The 15,715-nt window shown below is 36.5% G+C and overlaps 1 protein-coding gene across 1 annotated transcript in view; it reads left to right on the plus strand.

Annotated features, from left to right (window-relative positions):
• LRP1B (LDL receptor related protein 1B) overlaps window positions 1-15,715 on the plus strand; it is a 379,972-nt gene that overhangs the window by 83,897 nt on the left and 280,360 nt on the right. Inside the window, 3 exon segments of the mRNA XM_037398644.1 lie at window positions 5,280-5,460; window positions 8,414-8,633; window positions 11,547-11,736. Of these exon segments, the coding sequence (XP_037254541.1) occupies window positions 5,280-5,460; window positions 8,414-8,633; window positions 11,547-11,736 (591 nt within the window).

Below are 15,715 nucleotides of genomic sequence, written 5' to 3' on the forward strand. Positions count from 1 at the left end.
GTGAGGCCCACCTAAAGAGTAAGGAAGGCATTTAAAGCTTTTAGATAGTTAAATAAAAGTGAACTTTAAACCATAACTTCACAAAAAGATTGTAAAATGTCTTTGTATGGTTTTGCTGTACAATCCTCCTTTATTTTAAAACGTTCTGATATATTTAATATATAATTACCATGAGTCCTTTTTTTTTTTTTTTTTTAATTAGACTGTATTTGGTTTAGAAACAGGTGCTCTGAAATTGCTGCAGAAGGCATGGTAGCTCAGCTACAGTAGCTATTAGGCTAAACTAAACAGATTTGGAGCAATATGCTTGTATATTTTAGGCAGTATCTAGCATTCTAGTGTAATAGTTTTGCAAATGATATGAAGATAGTCCATATTTTGACTGTTTCATCTCCCAAGGCAAAGATAAAAAACAACAAACATTTTCATTAAAAAGCTGGTCTTACTGCTATAAAAACTGTGTTTAACTCTAAATGTCTTGGTCAGACAGGTTAAAAATAAAATTGTTTTTTTGGACAAATCACTCGTTGTCCTCAAGCTTGATTTTAGTCATGTCATTGTTTTCCTGAGTTGAGCAAAATCTGCTGAGATTCCTCTGAGCCCTAAAGGGCCCTTTCACTCCTGAAACTTGTCTTTATTGCCTGTTCTGTTGAACAGTCTTCCTTTGTGAAGCCTGGGCTCCCAGATCCTTGGTGAGATGCTCTCTTCTTTTCCCTACCATATTTTGCGCTTCTCTTCTCCACATAACCTGATCATTCCAGGACCAAAAGCCACTCTCCCACTTTCAGAGAGTTCCAGCTGACTCTGACATTGCCTTTGTAAAGGAATGAGCAAAGACACTGAGAGACAACAAATAAAACTGACAGTATCCATCAGCCTGGGGAACCTGGCTGAGCTGCTGGCACTGATCTCACCCACTCTGACTAATACACAGCTGTTTTGTACTTTGGATGATTCGTGTCAGACTAAGTAGCTGCTGGGTTAGGTACTTCATCATACTGTTGTTTCATATCCTCCCATCTGGAGAGTGATTTTTTGACACCATTGCTTCCTTCAGGCTTTTTAGATCACAGGGAAAAATATTTCCCCAAAAATATAGTGATGTTTAGGTGTATCTGAAATAGCATAAAAATTTTAAAACCATTTTGGAAACCTCTCAGCATATGCCACTTGTTTTTTTCCATAACCTTCTCACGCTGTTTCTTACAGGATGTTGTGTCATGTCTACACCTATGACTATTTACTAAATTTAGACCTAGTTTCTTACGTGAACAAGGTTTAGTTGATACTTTGGTGGGTTTCTTTGTCTCTCTCTGTAGTATCATTGGGACCTTCAGAATGATTTCAAGGTAATTTGATATACAGGGCAGAGGTCCAAGTATAATCAAATGCCTAAAGTTTTGTAAAAATAGGGACATGAGATATCAAGGACTGTTGACTTGCAAGTTCACTCTTATTTTATTGATTTCTGCAGCTGGACATAGCAACATGAACACAGAAATTGTGAAATGGAGTTGTAATGGGAAAAAAAAAATCACTATTCCTCAGCTAAGTAGTTAAAACCCAAGAACACACAGATACAGAGATAGTCAGGCTTTAATTGCTCCCATGTTCAAAGAACTACATGTTTAAAAATGGCAGCTGGAGATGTTATGTACCTTTAATTTTTGTTACTGTTCATGTCACTGCAGGTGGTTGATTGCACTTTGCAGTTCAAGGGTTAAGGAAAAAAAAAGCCAAACAAATCCTAGGAAGTGTAAAATACATCACAGTTTTATATATATACATATATACTATATACATACATCTCCATTAGTGTTTAATTTAACACAAGCAATATGGATAGGGTAGAACGATTAAAAACTTGGCATGATACACAGCATTAAAGCTAGAAAGAATCCTGAACTAATCTATACCTTGTCAATTTCTTCAAGTCAAGTAAACTCATTTCTCAATTACCCTCTATGTTATTGTCAAGCATGTCTTTCCTTTGATGTTGAAAAAAATCTCATTTGCATGTTTATCTTTATTCATCTGTGTTGTTTGTCTGTTGCTGTCCTGCAGACAGAGGATACTGATAACGGAAAAAACAGTTTAAAAATTACTACATGGCTGTCATGCTATGAATTTCAGAAGCCACCAACTTCTCATAATTTGCTGTTTTTAAACATTGAAAGCATTATACCTGAAGTATCACTCTTAATAAGGGGATACTTTTAATTTTTAAATTTTAATATACAGTGTGAGTTCATATCATAATCAATATACTTCACTATTGTATTTTAAAGCATTTTGCTTTTTTAAAAAGGATATCTATACAAAATTAACAAAAAACCACATTTTGCAAGTACAAGGTATTTGAAAACATTTTAGCTCTGTTAACTTGATAGGGAATATGGTGGTATTACAATCACTAAAAAACATTGTTCAACAATAACACTATGAAGTAATTTATCATGTTACAATGCTATTGAGATTGTAATGGCACCTTTTATAGATGCTGTTATTGCATCCAAGTGTATAAAAAGCGCAGTATTTCATTTATTGGGTAAAACTATCATATTTTATCTTAGTGTACTGTTGATGACATACCATATGTTATCTGCAGGTTATAGTAAGCAGCAAGTTTTCTGTACAGCATTGTTATGTAGGCTGTGACTCAGTAAATGAGCTTTGCATTCCTGTCTCACAAAAAAAAAAAATAATTCATTTATTGTAGGGAATGAGATAGTTTATTAGAGTGATAGTCAGTAAATGTGTTTGGGATGTAAAAAATATTACTGGTGAAGAGTTTGTCCCAAGGAAAATATGTGTAACATGTTGCAAAAGAAAAATAAATGTGCCGAAGTTAACAAATGTTCCTAAGACCTTTCTGATAGTACTTACTGACTGCATCACGGGGAGGCACCTTGGTGGCCAAATCTGAGGGAAGGTTTAGATTATGGCAACACAGCACCACTACACAATGCTGTTACAGTAAAAATGACTCTGATAACAACCTGAAATGTCCCAAACCAGCACTTCAGGACTTCATGGGAAATTGTCTGGAAAGGTGAGGGTTACATCTGAGATGTCTGGCAGCACAGTTCAAATAGTAAACAGCTGTGTTGGGTTTAGCAGATTTTCACAAGTGTAGCTGGTGTAAGCAGGATTGAAGTAGGATCAGTGATTTTGTCACATCAGCACTTCTTTAAAAATGGTAATATGTGAATTTTTGATGTGCATTGCAATGAAAATGTCTCTGCATATTTGTTTTGATAAAATCTCTCAAAAAACTTCCAGTGTTGATCAGAAAGTGATGTAAAGCACTGGTGGAAGAATGAATCTGCAGAAAGCTTGTGTCTAGATGGCATTATTGGCATTAATGTGAACAGGAAGTGTTTAACAAAAACAAGAAAAAAAATTACACAAAATTTCCTTTTTTCAAGCCTCAACGATTCCTGCCATTGAAACTGTGCTGTAGGATTGTGTATCCAAGTATAACAAACAAGTAATACACCACATATTGTCAAGAAGCATTGCAGTAAAAAGGGTTAGGTTTTTAGTGTGCTTTTATTTTTTGAGTTTGGGGGGGTGTTAAATCTTTTCAGCTATACCAGCCTTCATTTTTACCACAACAAAGCGAGGCACCACTTCGGTGCCACGAGTTCTCAAGCCGAGTGGCAGCGCTGGAGTCACAGCTGTTAGGCTGTCACTAAATATCTGTAAAACTGATATTTTTAGTCTAGATGACCAGCTCGCAAACCAGTTAACAGTAAAGCGAGCCATGCCAAGTTTGACCTCGGCAAGGACACTAAAGCAAGCAGCCGCGGCTCCCTCAGCCCTGGGCGAGAGGCAGCTGCACTGCCTGTGAGTGGCCCCATCCACCCTGAGGCGGCAGACTGGGAAAGGGCAGGCACTTGTGAGGCACTGGGGAGCAGAGCCCTGCTTGAGGGGCTGGGCCTGCCCAGCTCAGCCGGGGGTTTAGCCGCAGTGATAGGCTGCTAACAGGGCTGTTAGTGAGTGCTCTGAGCCAGACACAAGCCCTTGCCTGGACTTAGAAAACGGCCCCTTCACAGGGTGTGAGCAGAGCTGGGGAGTTCGGGCCAGTGCTGTGCTCTCTGTGTTGGCTGCTGGAGGGGTGCATAGAGCAGGGGCTCCGTCCTGCTTAATGAAGTACATCATGCAGAGAATGGGGAAATGCAGGTAACAAGTGCTTGTGCTGCCAGGGCCTGTTTAAAGGTGGGGAGGGGGGGCAGCAAAGTGGCGGTCACAGCTGTTAAGTCCCCTCGGCATCACCCCGGCCCACTCTCACCTGATGAGGGGTGGGAGCGCCCTGCAGCTGAGGCGCTGCCGCCTGGATCACCTGGGTGCCTGGGGCTGCCTCAATCTTTGCACCGCCACAAGGGCCGGCAGAAACTGACTGGAAATTCACCATTATTGCACCCTATGCACTTGGACTTTGAGGTCTTTCTGAAAGAAAAGGTATGATGAAAAAGTACGGAAAACCTTTTAGAGACCATATGCTGTCACTTAAGGAGTTGGGACCGTGTGGGAGAGGGCAGCACTCAGGTAATGTCACTGGGCATTGGGTAATCTTGAGGGAAAACGTGTTGCTCTGGGACTTGTTTTACAACTTCTCAAAGTGGGAAATCTCCGCACTCTGTGTAATGAACAGCGTTGACTCATTTTGGTTCTGGATGGAGCCCTACCGCTTTCAGCCTCATGAGCCCTTGGTACGTTCAGGGGTAGCGTTGCCCTTTGCCTGTCTATTGCTCGCTGTGTCTATACTCTGCACATGTACTTAGCTGTGGAGAATAACTCTTGTAGCATTCTTGCTTACGTTTTGCAAGGTCAAGGGGACAATGGAACAAATGGAAATTAAATGCCTTTTTTTGGGTATTTTTAATAAGAGTGAAACTTTGGTTTTTTGGTGAAAAACAAGATAATTTAGAGCACTAGAGCTGATACCAGAAGCTCTTCTTGATTTGAGTGATGCTGCTATTTAGGGTTTAAATTAAGTAGGGTTTTGTTAAATAGTGATTTTTTCCTGGGCCAGCTGTGGTTAACATATGAAAGCTTGTGGCTTAATACACAACGAAGTTTTAGGACCAGTCTTTGTCTTTTCTAGGGTGTCTTCAGCAAAGACTAATTCTGACAGACGCAGCAAATACAATTCAGCTTCAAGGAAGTAATCTAGTTTAGCTATATGGGCTATATATTATCCATTGTTTATGTTCTAACATTATCCATTAGTATAAATGTATAATACTAATGTCTTATCTTCTCTCTCTCAACAGATCTTGATAATGTAGAAGGCATAGCAGTGGACTGGATTGGAAATAATCTTTATTGGACAAACGATGGCCACAGGAAAACAATTGCTGTAGCCAGACTGGAAAAAGCTGCTCAAAGTAGAAAAACTTTGTTGGAGGGTGATATGTCACACCCTAGAGGAATTGTTGTTGATCCTGTCAATGGGTATGGAGTAGATTAATTTATGTGGTTTAATGATTGTCTTCATAGTATAAATATGGGATTGAGTTTTGCTTAGGATGGGGTTTTTAGACTCCTGTAGTAGTCTGTAATTCTACAGTAGTCTGTAATATCTGTAATTTCTGTCCAGCGTTCTTGCCTGAAGCCCTTGTGTATGCCCAGACATACTGTCCAGTTAATCTGAATGTGATTCATCTTTTTCTCAAACGAATTGTCAGACCTGTATGTGTTTTTAATACTAAGTGAACTTTATGATGCTGTCCTTTATTCTTTTTAAGTCTCAATTTCTGAAGGTAGTTATAACCATATTCTTGTACACATTGGTTTAGAAAACTAAATGAGACAGGTACTTTTCATTACTTACTAGCATAATTAATTATGATAGCCTGCATAATAAAAAGAACATTGTATTAGTGTGGTGTAGTGATGGTTTACCTAAAAATTCACCGTTACATTTATTCAGGGAATTGTCACTGGAGAGTGATGTAGGCAGGTAATTCTAGTGTGGCTGGATTGATTGCCATTTTCCTAGTATTGGAATGTATGTACGCTATCAGGTTTTCACTTTTGGTTTGTCCTTTGAGGAATGGAAGTGACTATGGAAAGGCTACAATTAATAAAGGTCAGGTAGTAAGGTTGTAAAATCAGACCACAAACCATAGCCATACCTACAATTACTTTGTTAAATTTTCCAGCTCAGTAAATGCATGGCACAGGAAATAGTGTATAAAGATGTATTGTCTGAGAAGGGCTATTATATAAAACACTTTTCTAATAAAATAATGTGCCTTTCATGATTATACTTCTCATGGAAGCTTTTCCTGAGGGATAGCATTTATTATGGGATTTCAATTACATTTAAAAAATATTAGTCTTGATTTAGCCAATGTAGAAGCATTACCTGCGTATTCAGATGCAATTAAAGCGCATCAATGTAAATGTTTGGTACTGTAAGCATGTTTCGGCTTTTGATATGATAACTAGAATAAGTACAGACAAAAAGTTAATGGAGAAAAGCTCAGTAATTGCTGTTGAGCAGTCATGTAAATATTTGTAAAACATATTTTGTCTTCCAATAGAATAAATACCACACTGACCTGCATCTCTGCCCAAGCTTTAGGGCGCACGCAGGTTTTTTAGTTCTGTGATTAAACCTGGTGTTGTTTGAGTCAAACATACAATGAAGTTCGTAAGCCTCATGGATCAAAAATTGGTTGATGTTCTTAGCACATATTTACAAAGATATTAAAAGAAAATGAAACAACCTTCTGGTGGGTGACTTGGAAGAAACAGGAAAAAAAACCAAAAAAGGTGAATTTGCATAATCTGTAAACCTGTGTAACGATGGTGCAATTTTTTCTTTGTCTTTTCAGATTTCTTAGATGAGAAGCAAATTGATCAGATTATGCTTGTGCATAAAAGTGTATTTGAATAAGATTTTGGACAGCTAAAGTTGGCATCATTTACACAGATTTCACAAAAAAAACTGTTTTTCACTTCATATTTTCATTCCTTTGTAAATTCAGATTTTAAATGCCAGGACTTTATTCTTCAAGGTATAGACAGATTAAGTGGGTTAGGATCAATGTATTTCAGAAGCACAAATCTGGTGAAATTAAAGATGAGGCAGGTAAACAATAATTATGTCGTGACAATTTTAACAAGTATGATACATTTAAGAAGTGTGATGTTTTTCCTTTAGTTAATGCTTAACAATTGAAATTCTAGATCTGACTTCAAAAGTAAATGTCTACTATTGAGTGAATGTTTTCAGCATATTGATGTTACTGTGGGTCATGTGATGTGAAATGCTGTTTAGACACCATAGGTTACATACAGGTTTCTATGTGTTTCTTCCCATGAACCTGTTTTTCCTTTGGGGGTGGGGAGGTGGGGGAGGGCTGCGGGAAAGAGTACGGTGTTTCTTAGAATATTTGCTACCCTCTGTTCTGTATATGTTCAAGTTGTGTATTTTGATTTGTTTAAATCAGTCTTCACCAGCAAATTCTGTAACAAAACGTGATAATCAGATTAATTCAATAAGGGGGGGGGGGGTGTGTGTGGAGAAATATAGGGGTGTTTTCTGTAATGTCCAGTAGAGATTGGCCCAAAGAACTCATCTGAACTAAAACTTTTAGATTACTTACTACAATGCTTGTTTAAATTTTTTGAAGTAGCAAAGGTAACTACTTTTTATAGTTGTTTTGCTTATCTGCATTGCTGCACTATAAGCCATGAAACTATGCTTAAATTGCCTACTGGCTATTTTTCAAATAATGTTTATAGCTGATCTTTCTAAATGTTTTTGTGAGGGACAGAGTGCTCATAATAGTTCTTTTGAGTAATTTAGTTGCTTTCATGTGGGATCTGAAGTTCAGAGAATGCCAAGGTTATCCTGTAGCTAATAAAACAGAATGCAATTAATTCATGAATTGCAGCCGTTTTTGATTGTATAAAGCATAATAAAAAGCAGATTTGCATCATAAAGGCAAATTAGACTTGGCAAAACAAACAAAAAAACCCCAAACAAACCACCAAACAAAGATGAAAAAAAACCAAAAAAACCAACCCAACACCACAGTTAAAAGTTTGAATTTAGACAAAGTCAATAAAATTGCTGGTTTAAAAAAAAAAAAAATCATAATTCCGGTATGATTAAATAAGTTTTTAATTCTTTCCCTTCCCATTAGTTAACCCATTTGGTATTTATGTAATTTATTACAATATGAGCAAAACAACAGAAGTGTCATTTCAGCAGCATCCAGTACACAGGAAAAGTAAATATAGTTGTATTAATGAAATAGCAGTGGTAAGAAATATGCAAAAGTAAAAATCACTCTGTCTTGTGGTTATACTGTTGTGAACTGCTGCTACAAGTCTACAATGTAATTCACATGATTAAAATGGTATCTGAATGTTCATTTTTATAATTTCATAGCTGGATGTATTGGACAGACTGGGAAGAAGATGAAATAGATGACAGTGTGGGAAGAATTGAGAAGGCATGGATGGATGGCTACAGTCGGCAGATTTTTGTAACATCAAAGATGCTATGGCCAAATGGGTTAACTCTGGACTATCATGCCAATGTACTATACTGGTGTGATGCCTATTATGATCACATTGAAAGAATATTTTTGAATGGAACCGACAGAAAGGTAAAAGAAAAATACTGCTGTTTTGCCAGAGGCATGCTCATTCTCTGGATTTTATTGTGTTATGTTAAAAATACTTTTCAAGCTTTTTCAAGTCTGCGTAACCCTTCAGCATGTCCAGTGTCATCTGTACTGAAACAAGCGATGTTGGCAGTCTCCTGTAGGAGCCTATAATACAGCTTAAAATTTTCATCTTTAGAAACTGACACAAAAGTTTATTATTTTTTTAAACTGTTTTTTAATCTTTTTTTTCTCATGTCACAATGAGTTATATTTTGATTGGGCCATGAAGCTGCAAAGCGCTTTTCAGTAGGAAAAAAACTTCTTTTGGTTCTGCCAGAGAAAGGCTTTTGTTTAACCTCACTGGATAAGCTGCTTTTGATGAATCTCAGTGCCCGGTTTGAGAATTTGTTGTGGTATACAGAGGGGATGTGCTCAGTAAGTGCAGTCAAAGATGGAGAGAGATTGTTCTAATTGTTACTAATTGCTATACTAGCTAGATGCAAGTCTTTCTAGAAATTCTGTTTGTGGATGCAACAAGCACAGAACTGACATCTGGAAAATGGTTAAACTTTAGACTCGAGCCTGATAGTTTGGGGAAGGTTTCCCATGTGCTTTGTAAAATTAGTACCCTGACAACTGAAACCAGTGTTAATTGAGAATGGCAGGCATTAATTCTGTGGGAGGACTTTTTCACAAAATGTACATGTCTTGTGACTTCTCATTTATGCTTCACTCATGATTCCTCTGTATAATGGCATTGACAGGACAAGACACAGATCTCTAGTGCTGAAAGTAGTAATTGTAGACACAGTCCTGTGTGGAACTAATCCTGTGCAAGCTCATATAGCTTTAATACTGCTTTTAAAATCCTTTATATTGAGTGATCTGTTGTTAAGCCTGTGCTAATGCCATAGTGTTGCTGTTTGGCATAAAGGCAAGGTTAGGATTTACATCTAGTGCTTCTACTTTTGCTCAAAATCCATTATGGTCCTGTGATGGAGCAGGGAGAGGACTAAGAGCATTGTCAGACTTTTTTTTTTTTTTTTAACTGGAGATCCTTGTCTACTACCAATGCTAGACTTCTAGAAGAGTTCTGGACAGGACAGGTCTGGGAAGGTTAAATGAAGCTGCTGTGGATTGCACATGGGTTACTGGTGAGAACTTATTTTGCTGCTCTTGCCTCCTGCTATAATAATAAGCAGCACCTGTCTTTATAGGTTATATTTTGAAGTGTGACACAGAATATTTTGGGGGGTTTATTTTAAAGTGTTTTTTTTCTAATCCTGTGATTTAAATAAAATGCATAACTACTTGAAAAAAAATATATGTAGCCAAAAATAACCAGATTCATAGAATGGTTTGGGTTGGAAGGAATCTTAAAAATCATCTAGTTCCAACTCCCTGCTGTGGTCAGGGACACCTTCCACTAGACCAGGTTGCTCCCAGCCCCATCCAGCCTGGCCTTGAACACTCCTGAGGATGGGGCATCCACAGCTTCTCTGGGCAGCCTATGCCACTGCCTCATCACCCTCACAGAAAATGCATGAAGATACTTGGTTTTGATGCTTAATCATTTGTTCTTCATTATAGGATATTTTGGTCAAAATGTAACTGAGTCAATAGCATCATTAAATTCTATCAGTATAGTGAAGATTTTAGGGTGTCCTGAAGTCCTACAAGAATTCCACCAGTAGCTGGTGGATAGCTGACTGATGGATTAATTTTGATCAAAAGCAGTTAACTGAGATGAGGTGTTTTGGACCGAAAGAATTCTAAAACCAAAGAGAGAATTTGAAGAGCAAAGGGGGACAATTGTTGTCACTCCAAAGTAGTTGTGTTTTAGTTGGCTTTATCTCCTTGTTCTCTTGGGTTTGTGTCTCTGAATAGAGGGTAGGACACCTGATGAACTGTGTCCTTTCTGGAGGTGAGCTAGAAATAAGCTGTTGGACATTAGTTCAAGCCAGGACCCCAGCCAGCAGAGGAAGACTGGAACTCAGTCATGCCAAATGGCAGGTGCAATGATGAGGTAAAAAGGCAGGGCTCCCAAAAGTAGATCATTTACTGTTCTGCAGTTCTGTGTCTTTTTAAAGTAAATCATTCTGATTACAGTAATTTACTTGGTGGTAAGTTTAGAGTCTGAAGTTTTGTTTTTGTTCTATAGGAATTAAAAATATTTTTAAACTGCTCGTAATCAGACAGCTCTTGTGTTGTGGTAGTTGCAGTTCTTGTGAAGGATTCCTGAGACTTGAGTTACAGTTAATGACATTGTTTTAGAACATTTCTATGGCCAATAAAATAAAGACAAGATTTGGGGTGTAATTTGTATTTTTATATATGAGTTAATAAACCAGAAGCAGAAGGTACATGGAAGAAAGTTTGTCTTATTTTGGGTATGAGCTCTGGCAATTTTTTTCATTGTTTACGTTCCCCCCTCCCCCTCCCCAAGTTATCATGACCCAAACTAGAGATGGAGTTCACAGAAATAAATAAGCAGTTTCTGTACTTCACCTTTCAACAACAAAAAAAACCAAAACAACTTGTACAAACTTCTTTGCTTTAAAAGAAGCAGATATCTGATATATTTCACAGATACTGAGTTGTATGAAGAACCATGCTTCCTTGCTAGGGAAGATGGTAGATATTAACTGAATATAATGATTGCATGGTTACCTATATTCCTCTGTTATCTGACAGGGGACAGTTAATGTATATGAAGTTTTGAAGTTAGATATTGATACTGGTGCATAGAACAGCTTTACAGTTTTTATGTGATTTTATTCCATTAAGTTGTTATGTTTGGGCACAGTACTTCAGTTTTCTTATTTCCTATTTATGTTCTCAGCAGAGTATGCTATGAAAAAATAATAATTATTTTAACCTTGCTAATGCTCACCTACCACTAATTAATTGCAGGTAGTCTACAATGGAAGAGATTTGAATCATCCTTTTGGATTATCACATCATGGAAATTATATTTACTGGACAGATTATATGAATGGGTCAATTTTCCAGTTGGACCTGGTTACAAGGAATGTGACACTTTTAAGAAGTGAGAGACCACCTTTGTTTGGGCTCCAAATTTATGATCCACATAAACAGCAAGGTATTTATAACATACAATTTCTCCCAAGGTCTGCTATAAAAGGATTTTTTTTCTCTTACAGTCTTCTAGTATTGTGACATGACTAGATGGACAATAACAGAAAAAAGAATGTGACTTGTGGCATGTTTCCAATGTTTCAGTCTATTGATGTTGAAATTGATCATCTCATACTTACTAAAAAGTGAAACATAATATTATACTTGTCTGAATTTCTTCTGTGTATTTACACTGCCATTATTGCCATTTTTCTTGTGTACCAAAGACATTGTGAAAGTATAGAATGGAACAGATAACATATACGTGTTTTTTCATAGACATAAAATAAAATATTGTATTTACTTTTTGTTAAATAAGATCCTAGATCCTGTCTGTCTTGTCCTTTTTGTAATTTTCTCCCCATCTTGGTCTACGTCAATTACATATTATTTCATCCCCTGAAAGTACGTGGTACTGTTATACAGAAGAAATCTTTGAAATCAATTTACTGTAGACAGTGATCAGATGAGTTGTTGAATATTTGCTGTCTGTAATAAAAACAAATTTCAGATTAATGTCTGGTTAATGCCTGCTGCCAAACATAAAACAGAGCATCAGGAATTAGTATAAATAAAGTACTGTTTAAAAGATGACTGTATTAACTATTGATGTCTATATCTCTATATATCATCATTTTTGACATGTAGAATGGTTCCAGTTCAACAGTTCCTATAGACAATCAGAGACACTAAGGTGTTGGCAGTCCTGCTACATTTGATTATGTACATGAACGAGAAAAGTAATAAAATGTAAATACCACCATTTATCTGAATGCTACTTAGTATACAATGTTAAAATAGTGATATTATTTTTTTTTTTTAAATTACTTATTTTTATTTTAACGTTTACAGGACCTATTTAGAATGCTTTGTCCCCGTGCATAAAGCCCAAATTTATTTTCACATATCATCACCTTCAGATCTTGATGTGGGTACAGTGCCTTGTTCATGTCTATTCTTAGCACTTGGACGATCTGTCTCTGTTGTTTTTAGTTAATGAATGGTTTAGACACAACTGATAAAACTAGTACAGAGTGGATAGAATCAAAACATTAGGAAAAATATTTAGCGCTTATAGATGCAGAGACAACATTTAACCTTTGTATTTCCTATTGTCATATATCTACATGCTGAGTGTGTGTATATATTTCAGGTGTGTATACAAAAATGACACAAATATATGTGAAATTACAATGTAGTGATTATTTTCCTTATATATATTGGCTAAATATTTTGCATAGGCTTATTTCAGAGGTTTGAGTAATAAATATTAATTTTTTTTTAATTTTTTTTTGTTCTGTCTACTCTTATCTTTTTTTGTTTCCATTCAGCACAATAAAAAATGGTGATTTACAAAGGGAAGAAACAGTTAATTCTCAAAATTATGCAAAAGTATAAAACTCAAAGTGCATATGTGCACCAGCAAAATACTTGGCATGTAGTATCTACATGTATGGGGTTTAATTTTATATTTCATTTTAATATTTACTGTATGTGAAGACTTATATATGTAGTTAATACTGTTTGGAGAAGACAAAGACTTTTTCTCTATCTAAAAGTATATCTTCTAGTTTGTAAAAATACTACTTTTTTTACAATGTCTCACTTAACTGTCTGAGGCCCTACTGAAAAGCTTAGTGATTTTCTTTACAACAGGTTATTATTCAGCAGGAAAGGAAGACTTCATATTATTTTTATAAGTCCAGCTAGGCTTTCTTAGGGAAAGTCACTGAGATTAGTACTTCATTATGGAGTGCTGAGGTTCAGACAGCCAACTTGTTATTGGTTTTATGAGCATGGAGGCAATGCTAAAGGTTTCTCCTTTCTGATGTTGTAACATCTAGATTTTCTGTACCTAAAGCAAACTGTAGTATGTGTAGTACTGTGCTATGTCAAGGTCATTGTAGCAGTGCATCTCGTATCACAGATGCTTTTCAGGGACTCTCTCTTGCTTCCAAAATCATGTAAAAAAATGGTGTGTTTGGGATGGTTGACGGTTGTTGTTGGGTTTGGGTGTTTTGGGGGTTTTTCTAAGGTAAAATCTCCCACCAAATCTACCCTCAAGTTGGCCATATTTCAGGATACTTTGAACTGTGCCTGCTAAGGGAGGATGTGGTGATTGCTTTAAATAGTTGGTACTTCTGCTGCTTTATCAGGTACTCAGAAAGTTTCTTTGGTTTTAGACATAAGGGAAATTTTAAAAAGAATGCAGTTGCTATTAGCTTCCAAATAAGCTGACAACAGAGGTAAAAGACTGAAGCATTACCTTCTTACGAGATTTTTAGCTGAATGAGCTTAAATGTTGAGATGGAGTATTTGGCTCATTAATGTATTCTTTTTTTGAAATTGCAATTGGAATTTTGTAAGCTAGCTGCCTCCTTTAGGATCTTCCCCTTTAGGATCTTCCCTTTTTGTCATGCTTAGTGAGGCTGATCTTGCATTGTTCCCAAAGGAGCATAAGCATTTATTTTACATAAAGTGAAGTGTGGTTTTTGTTTTTGTTATTTTTATGTTTCTTCTAAAAGATCAAAATCAAGACTGAATCATATGTTACAGAGAAGACCATAGTAGTTAATTTTATGGTATATTCTATAGCTTATGTGGATGTATTTGGAAACATGTGGCTCTGGATATTTTGAGGTTACTGTTTTGATGATGCTGTTACTGTAACTGTCTACACAAACAGAAACCACGTCAATTAATTTTGGCATAGTTGAACTGAGACTGGCATTTCTATTAGGAGTTCTTTACAGGATAGTTGGCTGTGCCTATCCTGCGTTGCTTTGTGCTATGGGTAGCGACATCAAGCTTTGTTTCGGTATGTCCTTAAGAGATGTGTTTCACTGTCTTTGTATCTCATGAGGCATGATCTTCTTGTAGAGGATCTTGGTTTTTTCTTGCTTTCAGAGACTAGAATTCATCTTATTTTCTGAGGCTTAGTCTTTGGGTCTCTACGTGTCAGGAATACTTTAAAAAATGGGAAGATGGCAGGAAGCATAGTAATCATAGGAGCTGGAATTACAGGCAGTGTATGAACCTGCCAAGGCCTGCTGGTATTTCCACTGCTATGAGAGAGGGCGTTGCTATTCATATGTAAGTAATTCTTGTGCAAGTCCATTTACAGCAGTTAAAATAACCTCTTTTGAAATCAGCTGGTATTTTAACTTTTCAGGTTGCAAAGAAGAGCTGCTTGAGCCCCAGACTGCTGCTCTTTCTGTCAGTAGTAGTACTTTAGGTTAGGTTTATGGGAAGGTACAAACATATATTAATATTCATGAAAACCTAGAAGTACAGTGATTGCTAAGCAGCAATTAATGCTTCGTTGTATCCTTTAAATTAGAAGATTAAACAAATGGATACGGTTGTCAATTTTTTTCTGAGAATGGTGACTGAGATGCAAGTTATGTTTTAGCTCTGGCCTAATTTTTTAGCAACTTAAAATGGATCCAGCCTAATTGAATCATATGCAAGTGGCAGGGCAGCAGCTGTTTTAAAAGCTGGCAAAATATAAAGGATATGATGATAGCTTTGCAAGTAACTTTACAATTTTGGGAATATTTTAAGAGCACCCATATAAATATATATTTCAAAGAGCAGTCAAGGAAATTTAATTTCATCAATACTTGGTAGCTAAATAGGTTCTGTAGCTTACTCAATAAAGAGACTTAACCTGTCTGTTGTACAGCATTTCAGGAGACATTTTAGCCTGGGAGTCTCTACAGGAAGACTGATGGGACTGAAGGTCTCATTGCACCTTCAAGGTGAAGTCTTCCTTAAAGCTCATTTTGTAGACTTTTTTGTCTAGTATCTTGTTGCTTTAACTTTTGGTACTTGTATTTTGCTTGTCATCATCCTGTCTTTTATCACTTACTTAGCAAGTAACCTACTGTGCTGTAGTTTGTCATCCTAATTATGAGGTTAAGTAGGAACTTTCAATCTTCAAG

This window comes from Falco rusticolus, chromosome 8 (assembly GCF_015220075.1).
Source record: "Falco rusticolus isolate bFalRus1 chromosome 8, bFalRus1.pri, whole genome shotgun sequence".
Taxonomy (NCBI): domain Eukaryota; kingdom Metazoa; phylum Chordata; class Aves; order Falconiformes; family Falconidae; genus Falco; species Falco rusticolus.